At 43.0% G+C, this 16,998-nt stretch overlaps 1 protein-coding gene across 2 annotated transcripts in view; it reads left to right on the forward strand.

Moving 5' to 3' along the window:
• The window catches only part of LOC147627766 (glycoside hydrolase family 2 protein), a 149,286-nt gene extending 139,470 nt beyond the window's left edge, over positions 1 to 9,816 (forward strand). For both annotated transcript variants that reach the window (XM_086814725.1, XM_086814727.1), the window contains 2 exons: positions 8,293 to 9,081; positions 9,341 to 9,816. In XM_086814725.1, coding sequence (XP_086670851.1) covers positions 8,293 to 9,081; positions 9,341 to 9,487 — 936 coding nt within the window. In that variant the 3' untranslated portion in view covers positions 9,488 to 9,816. The remainder of the gene's footprint in view (positions 1 to 8,292; positions 9,082 to 9,340) is intronic.
• Positions 9,817 to 16,998: the final 7,182 nt, after the last annotated feature.

Below are 16,998 nucleotides of genomic sequence, written 5' to 3' on the forward strand. Positions count from 1 at the left end.
ATGAATTACTCAATGGCAAGTCTTCTCATCTCCCCTTTTTACACAAAAACTGAAGCATTCTCCTCAGTGGGGGCACCAAAACAATGTTAGGTTGAGCAAAACAAAACGAAGGCCTCTATAGCAAACCCAACCTTACACTATGAAACACCAACAAAACCACAACACCCATCCACAAGGTATATACAATCAATGCTCTTTCACTTCCACCCTCCAAACGCACAATATTACTCTGACATGAATAGGGAAATAGGCTATGTTTAGTCAAAGTAGATAGCTTTCAAGTGGATTCATACAACTGCAATAGATACCCTTGGTCAAAAGTCTACACTAACCCAAATGTCACAATTGGAAAAAGCAAGGTGATACAATTGAGTGGAGCACAACCACCACATGCATCACCAACTCACTCACTCTCTTGAAACTGCTAGCCTTACTGGCACACACCAACCCAACAAGCTTCAAGGGAATATCCAAAGAGATAACACAATACAAAATATGTCAAGTTGAGAGGATAACCACACAATCCTCAACACAAACACCATATTTGTTTGTTTTGTATTCATTGATTGTATTGATCCTGGCCAGCGTGCCCGTGGATTGTTCCTAAATAAATTCCTAAAAGGGTGCGGGGCCTGTTCCCCGCTCAATGTGGTGTATTGTACAAGATTCCCATTCCCTTCTCTCTCTCCCCTCTCTCTCTTCGTGGTTGAGTCTATCACTGCACGCCCCGTTGGGCTTACATTCTGGCCTTCACTCTTCCTTCTGTTCTTCCTCACGAGCTCGCTCACCCCATTTTATAATGTTACGAGGCGTGTGAGAACTTTGGCAAGCTTGCCAAGTGGCCGGACATGCTATTGCTCCCCATTACTTCTCGATCAATCCCAACACTGCTGGACAGCTGCCGTGTCGCCCCATTATCACCTCTCTCTGCACTGCCATACTGCGCCTTCATTCATGCCAAAGAGAGGACCCCCCATGCCCATCTTGATCAGTCTCCACACCCCCAGGATTAGTCGGCTCGTTGCCACGCCATGCCCATGTGAGCTCTAGCTGTTATCCTCCTCTCTCTCCATGAGTTCTTGATGCCTATCACACGTAGGTCAACTAGCTGCCATGCTGCATACACACCAGTAATGCGTGGTCGTTGGCCACACGACTGCCCAGAGTCTCCATCTTCGAAAGTCTTTGTTCAAAGCCCTTGTTCACATGGCTAGGCTCCCAGTGCCCACTTAACAAGTCCATCACAACACCACCGCATCCACTTGTCCGCAGCCACCACTCTCTCCCGAAAGCAAGTTTCTCAGGATGTGATAGCTACAACTTCATCATCAATCCAATGCCCAAGTGAGTCAATGGCATCGTATACCATCAAAGTCTCCGAGATCAAGAGTGCAATGTCATTAAGAGCTTCTTTAGAAGAGTTGTCATCACCCCTTGAGCATTGTTACAAACATACACACATTATCACAGGCATACCCCACACACATCATGCTATATATACAACGATGAAAAAGTGCAACACATATCCACAATCCAAGAAAGCAAGCTAACCAGCTAAACCCAAGAGCATCCCTGCAAGCTAACAGTCAGGAATTCTACACCCACACACATCACAAATTACATACCCCACATACCCCCCAAGCACTATCATACCTGGACCACCTGTTCTCTGGCCTCTTCTGTACAAGGTTTTGGGGTTTGCGATTTTCTCCTAACAATGATAAATGTGCGGATGTTGCACAGAACTGTACAGATATGTACGGACTGTGCGAACAACAATACAACATGTATGGGCAAATGCAAAAAAGTTGTTGGATTGTTGTAGAAGCGGAAAACAGGTTGAAAACTGCATTAAACAGTTTAAAATTGCCTAAAACATCACAAACTGCACCAATCTTCAAAAGCACGCTCATGTCCTCTTTTAATGTGTGCCCAGCCTTATTAAAGTGTATCCCAGTAAATAGTGTCCATTCAAAAATAGTGTCCATGCACATAATGGAGTAAAGTTGGGCGCCTTGTGAGTAATCCCTTTCAGATATGATTAAATGCACAGTGCTCATGTTATAAGTTGACTGGCCTTTCCTCCAAAGTGTCCACCGTCATTAAAATATGTGAATTGGTCACCACCATAAAATGCACACGTGTCCCTCCTTGAAACCTCGTTGGCATGGCCCTTGTCCAGGCACTGCCCAATGGCCTGCAAAAGTGGTTTCCCACATTCCATGTTATCCTACCAAGCACGGTCAACGAAATCAAGTGCACTTGTTGGCCTTCTATAAATGTTCCTCCATGATCTCCCATTCCCAAAGCTTGTACATCATAACAAGCACGCCGTCATGGGGATGCCTGTAGTGCATGGCAGTGGGTCTGAATCTAGGGCTAACCCATGTTTCCATGGTGCGAAGTAAGTCTCGGAGCTTTCTTAAATGTGAGCGGGCTCATGGATTGTTTTCTCCACGAAGGTGGGAGAGTTAAACTCCACCCTGGTGTACTCATTCTCAAGGAACTGAATGTCCATGATACCACCGAGCTAACCAATGAGAGCCGCCTAGACAAGGTCGCAGATTTGGCCTCAACCGGGTCAACTGCTGACAAATTTACACACCATGGTGTGTGCTTTGAGAGAAGCCACGGAAGATGCCAAGAGTTGGGAGTCTGGCATTCGAAAGTGGGCAATTGAGGGTGGCCTCGAACAGAACAGGGACGATGGAGTGGCTGCCATGGAGTTCTCCTGAGGGGTGGGGCCAAAGGGAACCTACAATTGAGATGAAGCACAACCCGTAGTGAAGGAGAAGGAACAAGGAGAGGAAGCCTTGTCAACGTGAGCAGGAGGAGCCCCCTTGTCCCTGTGTGCTGCGCCAACCACCCCCCCCCCCCCCCCCCCCCCCCTCTCCTCTGCTCTGCCACGCAAAGCCTTGTCAACACAAGTTAGAGGATCCCTCTCGTCCCTGTGTGCTGCACAACCCCCTCTCCCTTCCTGTGCTCTGCCGCGCAGGCTGTGCCTAGCCCCCCTCCATCGGTCTGTCGCGCTGCCCCCCTTATCCGTCCCCTTTGTGCCATGTGCGGCCCTCTTTTGCCTCTTCTCTGCCACCGCCTTCCACTTGCCAGCCACCAGCTCCCCTCCCCTTCTCCCGCGCTGCCTCCCCTCCCGTATGTCTCATGGGACATTCAGGGTTTGGGTGGAGGTGCGGGATCCTCAAAGGGGAGCTTCACAGAGCTGTAGTCGGTGGACCTATTGACATACTCTTCCTTTAGGAGCACCATCTCTCCGAGGGTTGCACTCGCAGATGCCAGAACATTCTCTAGGGCAGAAGCCACACCTTCTGGTCCCGTGCTTTTGGTCCCTCCGGGATCTAGGACGGTGTATGCATCTCCGTCACTGAGTAGCTCTTATCAACAATGATTGATTCGGAAGAGCCATTTTTTGGAGCATGTTCTGTCTGTCCGTTCCACAACTTGATTTTTGATGCACGGATGGTGATTTTAACATGCTAGAGGCGGCGAAGGACATACTCGGAAGAGGAACGGATACCGTTTTAAGAACGGAGTGCTCGGCTTGGGAGGAGCTGATTTTGGCTCTATGGGGACAGGGTTCATGGCACTTACCAAAGTTCGGGCGTAGCCCAGGGAGTTTGAGCTTCTCAAGATCAGACAGGAAAGGTACAAGCCACCACCTCTCCAGACTGGACTGTTTTTACGTTTATGAGTGGGCTTGTGGACAAGGTGGCATGGTTGGCATCTGTTTTGGGTGGTCCTTGGTCCAAGAGTCCGAGATGGATCTTCACAGAGATACGGGCCCATGGATTTAGCTCAACATTCGAGGATAGATTTGTAGCCTTCCTTCGAATTGGGACCACCTCAGACCGGCCCTTCAACAATCCTCCCCAGCTTTAGCAGAGGAGCGCCTTCGATAGCCCTTGATATGGTACCCTCTTGTCCGATTACCCAAGTCACATGCTATGAAACCGGCCTTAAATAAAAGTGACGGGTGTTAGACAAAAACTTCACCACACACAAGCATGTTAAATAACTGAAACTTGAAGAGAGAGAGAGAAAGGGATGGAGCTACAGTTCTCCTACACAAGACACTGCATTGGCCCCAAAACCATTGGCGCCCCTTGTGGTATTTCTTTCTATTCCAGATATTGATCTGCCATTACAACTTCAGCCTGAACCTCCATAGCAAATAGCGAGAGCGCTCCCGCACACACACACACACACGCTCAAGATCCCATGAGTGATAGCTTCTTTGGCCTTCACTCAATGAATCCACGTGATGTGCTAGCCTTGCTTATATATGTTTTGGTAGCCCCCTTGCTTTAAAGCAAGCTTTTCTTTTAAAAAGCACTTTTAAAAACTAACATGCTTTTAAAAGCAACTGAAAAGCATCTTTATTGACTTTTTATGCAAAAAGTCATCCTCCTAAAAATCTCTCAAACCACTTTGAATTTGAAGATGTCGTAAGAGAAAAAGTTGCTCCTATCAACAAGCTCTTCGCGATGACGCAAACAGATCTTCATTTTGACAATCTTGGAAATTAGGGTTAGGGTTTTTGCCAAGATAAAACGTGCATTGTGTTGACATATTCCCCTCTTGAAAGAATGCAATCGTTCTCAATTGCGCTCCATAGTGCAACTGAAACATCCAAGTTCTGCCAACATGAAAGAGAGCAGCACAAAGAAAGAACACAAAACAAGTGTCATCAAGAACCAAGCATCTACTCCATGCAATATACATGTTTCTAGGTGATGTCCCAACTGCTCTAAAATGTGGCCATCCCGTAGGACCCATGATTAGCGGTATCATCACAGACATACACATGCAAGATGCTCCACATGTACAAATATTTCCATACACAAAGTGGTACAAATATAGGTACATCCATGACCATACGGTAAAGATCTGCGTCCCAATCTTTTTCCAACCATACCCAAGTCAAAAGATAACATAACCATAAACCATGTGACTAGTACACATAGCATAGAAGTCCCGCTAGCAGATGTATGTCAGTCCTTAGTACCTCAAGTGAATCATAAAGAGAGCACCAAGTGACTCCTAGATCCCGTTCGAGTGCATTTGTGACAAGGGAGCAGAGGAATCCCCCTCTTGAGCATTAGGCAATGCTCTAGACCCCTCTCGAGTCAAGCGTTGGTCAACCCTTGGTCAAAGTGTGGTCAAACTTAGTCAACCCTTGGTCAAACATGCTTGCCTTTGCATGTTCTCATGTCCCGAGTTGTTCCAAGCCACATGCATGCCACTACCCTAACGTAGTCGACCTTTCCACACACTTTGATCCGCTTTTTGACTTTGTCAAACTCAACTTTTTGGTAAAAACTGCCTTGCTTTTTGACTTTTACCCACTCAAATGCTTATGGCATGATCTATACATGCTAACACAGGTCTTCATTGTGCATCTTCATGTGTCTTTGCTCCATGTGAATCTGCTTTGCTTTTTACCAAAAGAAACCGATTCTCTTCTGTGGCTTCTTTCTCGTCTCTTCCCGTCATGCTTGCGTGCAGACGACCGCAAGCTTGTCCCCTTGAGAAAGTTGACGTGATCCCGATGATGGAACCATGAAACTGGCCTTCAATAAAACTGATGGACGGTAAACAAAATCTTCACCACACAAGCACTTTAAATAACTGAAACTTCAAGAGAGAGAGAAGGGGATGGAGCTAGAGTGCTCCTACACAAGACACTGCATTGACCCCAAAACCAGTGGCGTCCCTTGTGGTATTTCTTTCTATTCCAAAAGTTGATCTGCCGTTACAACTTCAGCCCGAACCTCCACAACAAATAGCCAGAGCGCTCCCGCACACACACATGCCCAAGATCCAAGAGTGATAGCTCCTTGGCCGTCACTCAATGAATCCACGTGATGTGTTATGCCTAAAGCTCTCCCCAAGCCTTGCTTATATAGGTTTTGGTAGTCCCCTTGCTTTAAAGCAAGTTTTGCTTTTAAAAAGCACTTTTAGAAAGTAACTTGCTTTTAAAAAGCAACCAAAAGCCAACTTTATTGACTTTTTATGCAAAAAGTCATCCTCCTAAAAATCTCTCAAACCACTTTGAATTTGAAGATGCTGCAAGAGACACAGTTGCTCCTCTCAACAAGCACTTCACGATGACGTGAACAGATCTTCAGTCTAACAATCTTGAAAATTAGGGTTTGGGTTTCTGCCGAGGCAAAACATGCACTGCGGTGACATCTTGGGTGCTTGTCCACACGTGTCAAGGGGAGCTCTGAGCATGGGCCAAGCACAGTCCTTGTGCACAAAGTCGAGCGTCTTCTCCTTCTCGCTTGAAAAAAGTTTTGTTCAAAAAGAAGGATATGATGCTTGCACCAATTGTCATGGGGAGCTCTGAGCATGGGCCAAGCACAGTCCTTGTGCACAAAGTCAAGCGTCTTCTCCTTCTCGCCTGAAAAAAGTTTTGTTCAAAAAGAAGGATATGATGCTTGCACCAATTGTATGGGTTGTTTTTGGTAAATTTTCTGCTGCCGTTGGAATGGATGATACATTTGCACAACTGAATAAGATATTTGATTTATACATGCCAACAGCTACTCAAGTGTGGGCGTGGCTAGAGAAGCCACCTTTGCCAAAGCGCCACCACTAGGCAGACCATCAACGGGCTGCCCCATTCTATCTGGAACTGGCTGCTCTTGTTGGTCTTGTACGTTAGGATTAGTCACAGTGCTGTCCATAATCCTGCTTAAAATCAAAAAAAGGCAAACGCTTCAGAGAACTAAGTAGTACTGATGCACAGGAGAGAGAGATGGTGCAATTTCTGATCGTTGTATGGGGAGTAGAATTTCAAGCCATATACAGCGATGATAAAAAGCACTGGTTTTCATGACTACATGCATTTCTTTTCCTTTTAAAAAAAACCTTGGAATATGCACTGTTTCTTTTCTTTTGGTTTTCAATTGATTGCTAATTTTTGTTTTAATTAATGCATTATGTTGCATTTTTCAGGATTTAAACAGGCGGGCCAAGGCCAATGGGTCAGGTGGCTGACCTTGGGCACCTCACTAGGCCAGCCCCCATGGGCATCCTGTCCTCTCTTGGCAGCCGGACCAAATGCCCACGGCCGCCGCCCACCACAGTCGTGCAAAAAAGCATGTGCAGCCCAAAAAATCTCAATAGCCCGTCAACTGGATTGTGCAGAAGAAACAACACACCATCGGCCTTATTACAGATGCAGCAGCCTCTTGCTGCTGCATACAGCTCTATCCAGTGCCTTCCCATTCAGCCTGTCCATAGCCTAGATGTCGGCTGCACCTTAGTGTACAATCAAAACAGTACTTCCAGCTTCTGCTTTTTCTAAAATGCAGGTCAGAAATTGGCATGAAGGCCCATGCTCCTGCATCCATCCGGGTCGCACATAAAATACAGCAACATGCGTCTATTTTGCCTGCAACAAAAGCATATTACACAAGACCAAAAGCATCAATCACAAAACATGAATCTAATTATCCCTTCCAGCCAAATACGTAATACATATTTGAGGATGAGTGGTGACCAGGAGCTGATCCCCACCCCCAAGAAAGGCTAGACCAATGCCATGACCATGCCTTTGCCCAAGCCCTGGCATCCCATACCACCGGAGCCCACTATTCAAATGTGTGGCTAGAGCCATGGCCAAGGCCTTGCCTGGGTCTTGAACCCCCAGGAGTCCTTGTGAGGGATAATAACTTTTGATCCCATAAGTCACTTGTATGGGGTTGAGCTATAAATAAAGCAGGAAAGTACACTAATGAATAAATAAGCCCTTTCACCTAACCCATGCCATAAGTACCCATAAGTCACTTAATACGTGTGGTGTCCCTATCCAAGGCCACTCCTATGCATAAGCGTAGCCTCAAATAATATCCCGGCCATGTTATGACCTTTGGGGCCATGACACCTTGGTTTCAGTATGCTCCCATAGCTTTTCCTGCACAAACTAGGCAACTAGTTTAGCCTAAATCTATTTTAGAAATCATACAAATGTGCCTGTAAATGGACATGAACTATATTTATTGTTGGATGAGTGTTTTCTTTTTCCCAAAGAAAGATCCTTCTATTAGTTATAAAAAAAAACCAGCCATACGGTTGAATACAACGCTGCTAAAAAGCAGTCCAAATATACATATGAGATAAGGAAGGGGGGCTCCCTCTTCAGATGATACTTCTGCAGGAAATTTTTTATAGAAAACATTATTTCCTTTTCTAAGACTCTCTATTGGTGCTGAAAGGATTGGAATATTGCGATTTGACTCATATGAGAAAACTCTTATTTGTCTGCATCAGGTAAATGATGTGGTTGTTCTTGAATGCGGACCAAGACCCTGCTTTTACAGAGCTCCAACAGACAATGACAGAGGTGGTGGAAATGCCAGCTATGCTTTTCAATGGAAGGAATGTGGACTTGAATCTCTTGTCATCACAGATACTGTTGATTTTCAAGTGAAACATGTCTCAGATAGTCTAGTGGAAGTGGTCACTAATCTTATGATGCAACCCAAGGATGTTGAAGCAGCAGATCTAACATCCAATTTGGATCCCGCTAAGAAGACAGAGGAAGCATTAGGACCAAATTTAATGGTAGAAAATCTATCAACAACATCTAAAGTAGTTTCATCACCAAAGAGTGAGCCAATAGGTTTCGAGGTACGTATGCATCACAAGGTATATGGGGATGGGCATATGACGATCAGTATTGATGTAAAGCCACAAGGTCAGCTTCCACCTCTACCTCGTGTTGGGGTGGTATTTCAATTGGCAAATGAATTCAATTGCGTGGCTTGGTATGGGCGGGGTCCTTTTGAATGCTATCCTGATAGAAAGCATGCAGCACATATTGGCATCTATGAAGCAGGTGTATCAGACCTCCATGTACCTTACATTTTTCCAGGAGAATGTGGAGGAAGAGCAGATGTGAGGTGGGTTTCATTCAAGAGCACGGCAAGAAACATTGGGCTTCTTGCCTCAACAATCAATGGCAGTCCTCCAATGCAGATGAATGCAAGCTACTACAGCACTGAAGATCTAGACAAAGCAACACATGAAGAGGAGCTGTGCCATGGCCAAAGCATTGAGGTACATTTGACCTACCCATTTACATTGGTATTTAGAGATCATTGAACTGCCACCAGTGAAAACAGTCCAGGCAGAACAAAAACTCTCTTCTTTGCACCCTATACACACCTAAACCATTCAAGGAGAGTGTTGTTATTATGGTCACATGCTACTAGCTTTGAGAACAAATAATGGTCAAGACATTAAACTTATGCAGCTACTAGCTTTGAGAACAAATAATGGTCGAGACATTAAACTTATGCATGATCTACATGTGCAGGTACACCTGGATCATAAGCACATGGGGCTTGGAGGCGATGACAGTTGGAGCCCTAGTGTTCATGAGAAGTATCTTGTGCAACGTGTTCCTTACACTTTCTCCATGTGCTTCTCCCCTCTCACTTCCAGAATCTCAACTGAACAGTAAAAAAATGCCAGCTTATCATGTCCTGAGACCTTGAGTTCAGTAGAATTTCTGCATTGCTATTGAGAGAGCTCTTGATTTATATTCAGCATCTAAACCATCACGTGCCTGTGCACTAGTGCTGAGCTGGATTGTTTTTAAAAGCCCCAGAGCTGAGAGGGTAGGCAGTGTCCTTTTGGTCAAAGACCCACTTGAGAGACTCATACCAACAATATCATGCTCAAAACGTCATTGCTCATATAACATCGCCACATTATACCACGTGGAAGTGTTTGGCGTTAGTAGTTGTTTTCTTTTCCTCGAAGTCCTAATTTCTACAGCATGTCTTTTTTGTGGGTGTCTTTTCCAAGTTTCGGTTTGTTATGTTACCTATAGTAGTAAATGTTTGGCGGTTTTGATTGATATTTCTCGAAGGCAAAGTTTAAAATTAATAAATATCCAATTGTACAATTTTACTTAAAAATATCTCAAAGTGATAAAAAGAACATGAATCTGTAAATATACTTGGAAGGGTGCTAGAGACACGTCCGCTATTGATGAACCGCATGCTTACGCTTATGATTGATTGAGATCTTGAAGTACCATGCAAAAAGGATAATTATAAATTGGTTAGCACATTTGAATTTGAGTGACATGTCGTTCAAGTCGTAGGAATTTTGTGCGAGTGAAAAAGAACCATACATAAACATAAGGGAACGTGTCCTTCTCCCGTTTACTAAATGACGCTCTTGGTATCAAAAGTGGACCAAAGATACACCTTCAGTGTTGAAAGCGGTCATTAGTTTGTTCGAATATAAAAGAGAGAAAAATAGGAATATCTTTGTCAACTTGTGATACTAAAGTCTAGGATGCGACGAGTCTTGTATGATATTGTTTCACGATTGTTAATTAATGTAGAGTTATAACTATTGTCGGTACGCACGAGTAATCTTCGACCTTGTAACCAAAGTCGCAATCTGCAAACAAATCAAGAACAAAATTAAGATGCAAGCAAAGCTTCTCTTGCAAGTTTGGCTATCAAGGTAGCTTGATCAAATAGCTAAGCCTAAAGAGGACATGCTTGAGGAGCTACTTTCTGGAAATGTTGTTTCTTGGAGTGCACAGATTGCAAGGTATGTGCAACATCGCCAAGTGTGGTGCTTTGGCGCCTTCTTCAACTAAGAGTCACATCTTCATGAAAATATTGCTCCGCACTTGTGTCCATTAGTTGACTGCGTTTTCAGCTAACTGTCCTTGTTATTGCGAACGACACTCTATTCAATCAGGGTATGAATAAATCTTTGTGTCTACGTACTCGTTTGGGCACAAAGTGAATTCGTTAGCCGTAGACATCAATAGTTGGTTGAGTCCCAAAGGGAAATCCCAACACCGTAGACATTGATAGTTGGTTGACTTTGCGATTTCCTGTTTCGTGGCACCTAGTCGAGTTACTTGCTTCTTCAAGCTCAGCTTCTCATTACCTCCCCACAGTCTATTAGAGTATAAATAATCACAAATTCATTGTACAGAAGCCTAGAAAAGCAAGAAGAGACATAGTTGCAGCTGCAGAAGCACACTTTGATATGTCTAACAAGGTTCAGGTCGGTTTGTTGGGCCTCGCGCGCGAAGAAATCCTAGATAATGGGGCTTAAAACAATGAATGAGATCAATAGCCTGAGCTCTGAAGAACTTCACGCATGCCTCAACCTGGCTCTGAAGATACTCCTTGATACTCACAACCAAAGACTTGTTCTTGGCAGCAAAGCTCTTCCTGCATTGTGCAAAAAAAATGCATTTCTGGAATTGCTTCCTTGCCTATAGGTTGGATATAGGCCCTGGCAGCTTGTTTCAGCAATTTGTCTTTAAATTTCGCACCGGTGTGACAGATCGCACCGTTCCAGTTTCTTCACCCTTGGAGAGTCTCGGTTGGTTGGAAAGCTTGTGTTCAGCTCACCAAGCTTCGTGAAGTTGGATACGTTGTCATTTGGCATCAGATCGCGCAAGAGTTCAGCTCACCAAGCTCCGCCAAGTTGGATACGTTGTCATCTGGTAGGTCGTCTCTACCCAATGAGCCTCCTTGGAGAGGCTGGGTAGTGCCTGCATTGGCTGTAACCCTATGTTCAACTGGATGGTCATTTCCTGCACCTGGCAACAAACAAACAATAGAAGACAATGGAGGGGTTAGTGTAGTGGTCGAAGCTTGTGACTTGTAACCTCTAGGTTATGAGTTCAAGTCCCACTAGGCTCTCTTATGTTATAAAGGGACACCTATGCTCGCTTGATGTGTTTGGTTGCCCGGGCTCTTACCCCTTGAACACTCGACTGACTCCTCCTCCTCGGGTGGTGGATCACCCGAGATAGGAGGATCCATACGAGACCCCTCCGCTGTTCCAGCGCTCGACTCATCGCGGTGGTCATGGGGGATGCCTAATTCGTGGCTCTTGCCCGATGGTGCATGGCCCTTGCCCGACCATGATAATTGGCTAATTGTTGGAAGGGGAAATCGGCTCCACCCACTTGAGTGGACCCCGGGTGTGTACGAAAAAAAAAAAGACAATGGAGGGTTGGCAACTCAACAGCAGAGAGAGAGAGAGAGAGAGAGAGAGAGAGAGAGAGAGAGAGATAATTATTAACAATAGAAGACAATGGAGGGTTGGCAGCTCAACAGGAGAGAGAGAGTAAGAGAGATAATTATTAACGTCGGCATAATGCAACACGAGGGCATATACGACCAACAATTGGACTTGAACTTGGGTGGATCATGGCCTTTTTAAGGGCCCTTGCACTAGCCAATCTCCCCCACTTGTGGGTGGTAGAAAGGTAGTGCGAGGGTCCTCTTTTATGACACACACACTATGAGAGAGAGAGAGGGGTGTATGCAGATGATTAGGGAAGTGGTTGACGACCTAGCGGCCTGCTCAACCTTTATTTATAAGGTTGTTTTTAGGATTCTTTTTTAATTTAACGCTTGAGTGCTTGCATGGCAGTTTTTCATTGGTGCCACATGCCTTTCCTCTAGTTGCTTGCTTTTCTACAACGATCTTAGGCTACCCAAGGTTTTAAAAATGTTAACTAGTGTCCTTGGAAAGTGGCTATGTTGCAAGTGATGGCACAAAGCCATCTGTTAATGCAAACATAATTACTAAGTGTTATCGATGAAGCTAGCTCTAGAAAGAACTCGAGTTTCATTTTGACAAAGCTCTAGCATAAAGACGTGGCAAGAAAAGTGCATCTACGCTAATATGAGTGGAACTCCCTTGTATGAAAAAATGGAGCGACTGTCGAGCACTATTATTATCTCCTCCAATTACCTACAACTTGAAAATAATGTGTTTATTAGGACTTGGGTGTAAGCATGGATTTGAATTCTTCTCACCATCACGCCTAATCCCAATGTACAGTTCAACCCATTTCATAGTTTTCTTACTTTTAATATTTTGTGTTCAGTGTGTGTTTTGGGTTTCACGTAAATTTTGTATTGTGTAATTAGTGCATGTGTGTATATTTAGGGTGTTGCAAATTGTTTGCATGTGTGTTGCTTCTATATTACTAGAAGCATCCAGATTGGGCCTTTTGTGTTGCTTGTACACTTTGAGAAGCTTCCAAACTGCATACATTATTCTTCTATTACAAGGAAAGCCTTCAAAATTTGCCCATTGAATTTTTGTTTCTTGTTTGGGTTTATAGAGTTTTTTAAAGGGTTTTGTGAGTGTCAACATGTATGCTCTGTGTGAGAGGGTAGTTGTTGCATGTCTTTGTTGATGTTCTTTGCTTCAGGGGGATAAAGAGAGAGGGAGAGAGAGCTTCTTGTGTTTCTTATTCAATGTCATACCTTCACTTTAATAATTCATGCTCAAAATACCGCCCTTCAAAACTAACTGTTACAATTTATTTGAAAGGTTGATGTTTATCTAAAATTACATTTGTTGTTTGATTAATCTCTATTTTGGGTTTGGATTTGGGGCTTGAAGACATGGGCACCCCAAATCTTAGTTAACACAAGAAGGCCGCAAAGACTAGTGAGGAGAATTTGTAGCCCAAGAATTTTGTTCCACTCAATTAGGCTTTCTTCCTTTGGGCAAAGCTAGAGAACAACCTTGTGCTGAGAGTTTGGATGGTTGACACATGGGGCAAGGTGGAAAGAGATAACTGTCGTGGTTATGTTTTCCACAACTTAAAAGGAGTCTTGGAAAAGGGAATTTATGGATTTGTATGCCTTCATATACCAAAATAACAATGTATGTAACTATTAAGTAGGTATAGTGATGGTGTGTGCATTCGTAGCGCACAAGCATGGAGTGAAAGCGACTTTGCTTTTCATAGGGAATCCGGGGCACATGGACATGACACACATTTGGCCATCACTTGTGTGAAAGAGGAGGTAGATGTTAAATCACGTGTATCATCACAAACATGCAAAGGTGCCCACGATTGGACATAGATGTACATGTTTTGAATTCATGGGGGAGCGGTCATGAATCTCGGATGTCTTCTTTACTTTTGGAATTGGCGGATGCTAAAAGTAAAGAAAGAGATGCCCAAAAGGAAGCTGACTCTGCTGAGGCCACATGCACATGGATCATACAAAAAATTCAAGGCATTACGATCATAGATCATTCGGATGTGATACTAAACTACCTGATGAAGGATTTGTCTGATGTGATACTAAACTACCTGATGAAGGATTTGTCTGATGTGTGTAATTGCGTGTGCCGTGCAAAGGAATGCCTCAAAAGTGTTAGCGCGCAACGGAAAGAGATTGAGGAGCTGCTAGATAAGGAGACACTTTTCAACTTCAATCTGCTGAAGATGATTGGGACCATCACACATCAGGGATTGCATGTTGTGAAGCCGCAACTAACTTAACACCTGGTTCTATCTGCAAATGCAATTAATGTGCATATTGATAGGTATGATTGCTTACAAGACACTCATCCCTGCATGATCATGTTTCTTTCATACTCATGGAGCTAATGTTTTTTGTTCTCACCTATATGTCTTGTCTCATGTACAGGTGCGTGTTCTGTGGTCTAGGGTTTCAACAGCACACTGTAGATATGGTGGTCACGCCGTGCTTGCACACATACTTCTTGTGTGCAAGTATGCTGTTCTCCGAGATTCTAGGTTGTCATGCATCAGATTGTGATAGCAAGGATGTTTCTAGTAGGTGGATGCACTGGGATTCAAGCAACCAATAAGTATCATTACATTTGTTAAGTTCTATCTGATATATGTACTATGGAAACTTTTCTAAAAATGGTTCTTGGGTAGTACTATTTAGTACATTTACTGATTTGGGTAGTCAGCTTGTGGATTTGGTGCTTCTTCTATAGTACTATTTAGTATTTTGTAAGTTCATATGGTTGTCGATGAAGTTGTTTTATTACTATGTAGTGTACTTTGGTATTATGTGTATATAGAGCATGTGGCATTGCAAATGAAGATTTTTGTATAAAATCCATGCTTAAGAATGGAAAGCAACCTCACGAGGTGAACCGGGAACAATTGGTGAGAATAGCCTTTTCCGACGATGGAACAGATCATAACCAACTAGTAGCATCTGATGTTCATACCGCGGTATCCACAACCCCCTTGTGAGATTGGTAGACTATTGTGTTTTTGGTATTTTGTGGCAATACTACTCAGTACTTGTGATTTTGGCAAATACATGGCAATACCTATTTAGTACACTATGAACTTGGGCAGTGTACAAATTTTGTACCTTAAACAAGCACCGTACACTACTTGGTAGCGTTGTGCATACTATGCAAAAATGTTTGATACTTTTTTGAAAAGTACTAAGTAGAATTGTTGCACTTTTTTAGTACTATCTAATACTTCATGCTTGGGAAGTACTGTTCAGTACTAATTCTTAGTTTGGTTTCTTCCCATACTATGTTTGGTACTTTTTTGAAAAGTACTAAGTACTATGTGGCTTACCAAGCATCATGAAGTAGGTCTTGCATTGTATTGTTGCACTTTTTTAGTACTATTCTAGTAGTACTATATCTAATACTTCATGCTTGGGAAGTACTCTTTACTTTTGATTCTTAGTTTGGTTTCTTTCCCCAGATATACAATTTAGTACTTATTCTAGTAGTACTATTGAATACTTCATGTAATTTTGTTATGTTGTGGGAAATACTATTCAGTACTACTTCTAAATTAGGTTTTTGTCCAAGTGTACTATTTATTACTTATTTTGGTAGTGCTATTGACAGCTTCTTGGGCAGTACTATTTAGTATTTCTTAACTTGCTTTTTTCTCAGGTGTATTATTTAGTACTTATTCTTCTAGTTTACTATTTAGTACTTATTCTGGTAAATCTATTAAATACTTCATGCAATTTTATTATGTTGTGGAAAGCAGTATTGTTCAGTACTTTTTATGAATTTGGTGCCTTTTGGGCATTAATTTTTAGTACTTCTAGTGAAATAAGATATTATGTATATGTTCATGTTATTACTGTGCATACTTGGTAAATATATTAGGTACTTTTGGGATAAATATTATACTAAGAACTATGTGGCTTACTAAGAATCATGAAATATGACTTAATGTACTATGGTCTTTGTATTGTTTTAGTACCATTTGTTTAACTACTTCAAATTCTTTATCCCCTCTTCGTCACTATAGCCTGCTTTGTGTTTTCTATTGAATTGTTTTCTATATTTCTACTACCTTGTGATTTCTTGCTTTTGTCTCACCAATGGAGGAATATTGTGCAGGTCCAGTTTCATCCAATGAAAAACTAAAGAGTATGCTTGGAAAAAGTGTGCATCTTGCAATAGTGTAAGTCTGCAAAATCCAAGTAGTGTTTATGTCCTAGATATGAACAAGCAAGTACATGCATCAACAGAGGGGTCATTAGATGCTATTCTTGTCAAAGTCAAGAAACATTAGCAGTAGATGACCGAGCAGAGACTGAAGAAGCCTGTTTTCTCGATTCGCAGGTCCCCTAGGCTTGGTGGACAAGCACTAGAGAAACCAAAGGATATTGGTACACAACTCAACCTTGTTTTCTCTTTTTTATTGTGAGGTGTCCTCATATGTGTTTTGGTCTTCTAAAATGTGGTTTTTGCCTTGTTGCAGCTACCCCACAAGGCGGGGAAAAGGAGAAGATGGCTCCGACCAAGGTGGGGGGGCCAATTGAAATGAAGCGAAGGGAAACTCCGAAGAAGAGTGCCCCACTTTCCGTTCACTATACAAGAGCAAGAAAGGTGGTGCAAACAAAGCAAAGAACATCATAGAAGGTGCAGGGGAAGGTATGTCTACCTGCACTACGTGCTATATCTGCTTCAAAGATGTGTCCTACATACTACTTTTCATGTTGTGATTTGTTTGTTTACAAGAATTATTTGTTGCATCATTTGTTTCTTTGTTAGGTTCAGCTTCACATGCTGCCCACAAAGAACATGAGGAGAAACACGTCTGATTTAGAGGATAGTGAGGAGATAGATCCCATCGAGCAAGTTTTGGAGTGCTCCATGAAAGTGGTGGATCCTCTTGACCAAGTTGTCGATGATGCTCCATTG

This window comes from Cibotium barometz, chromosome 20 (genome assembly GCF_041138505.1).
Source record: "Cibotium barometz isolate CiBa-2024 chromosome 20, ASM4113850v1, whole genome shotgun sequence".
NCBI classification, from domain to species: domain Eukaryota; kingdom Viridiplantae; phylum Streptophyta; class Polypodiopsida; order Cyatheales; family Cibotiaceae; genus Cibotium; species Cibotium barometz.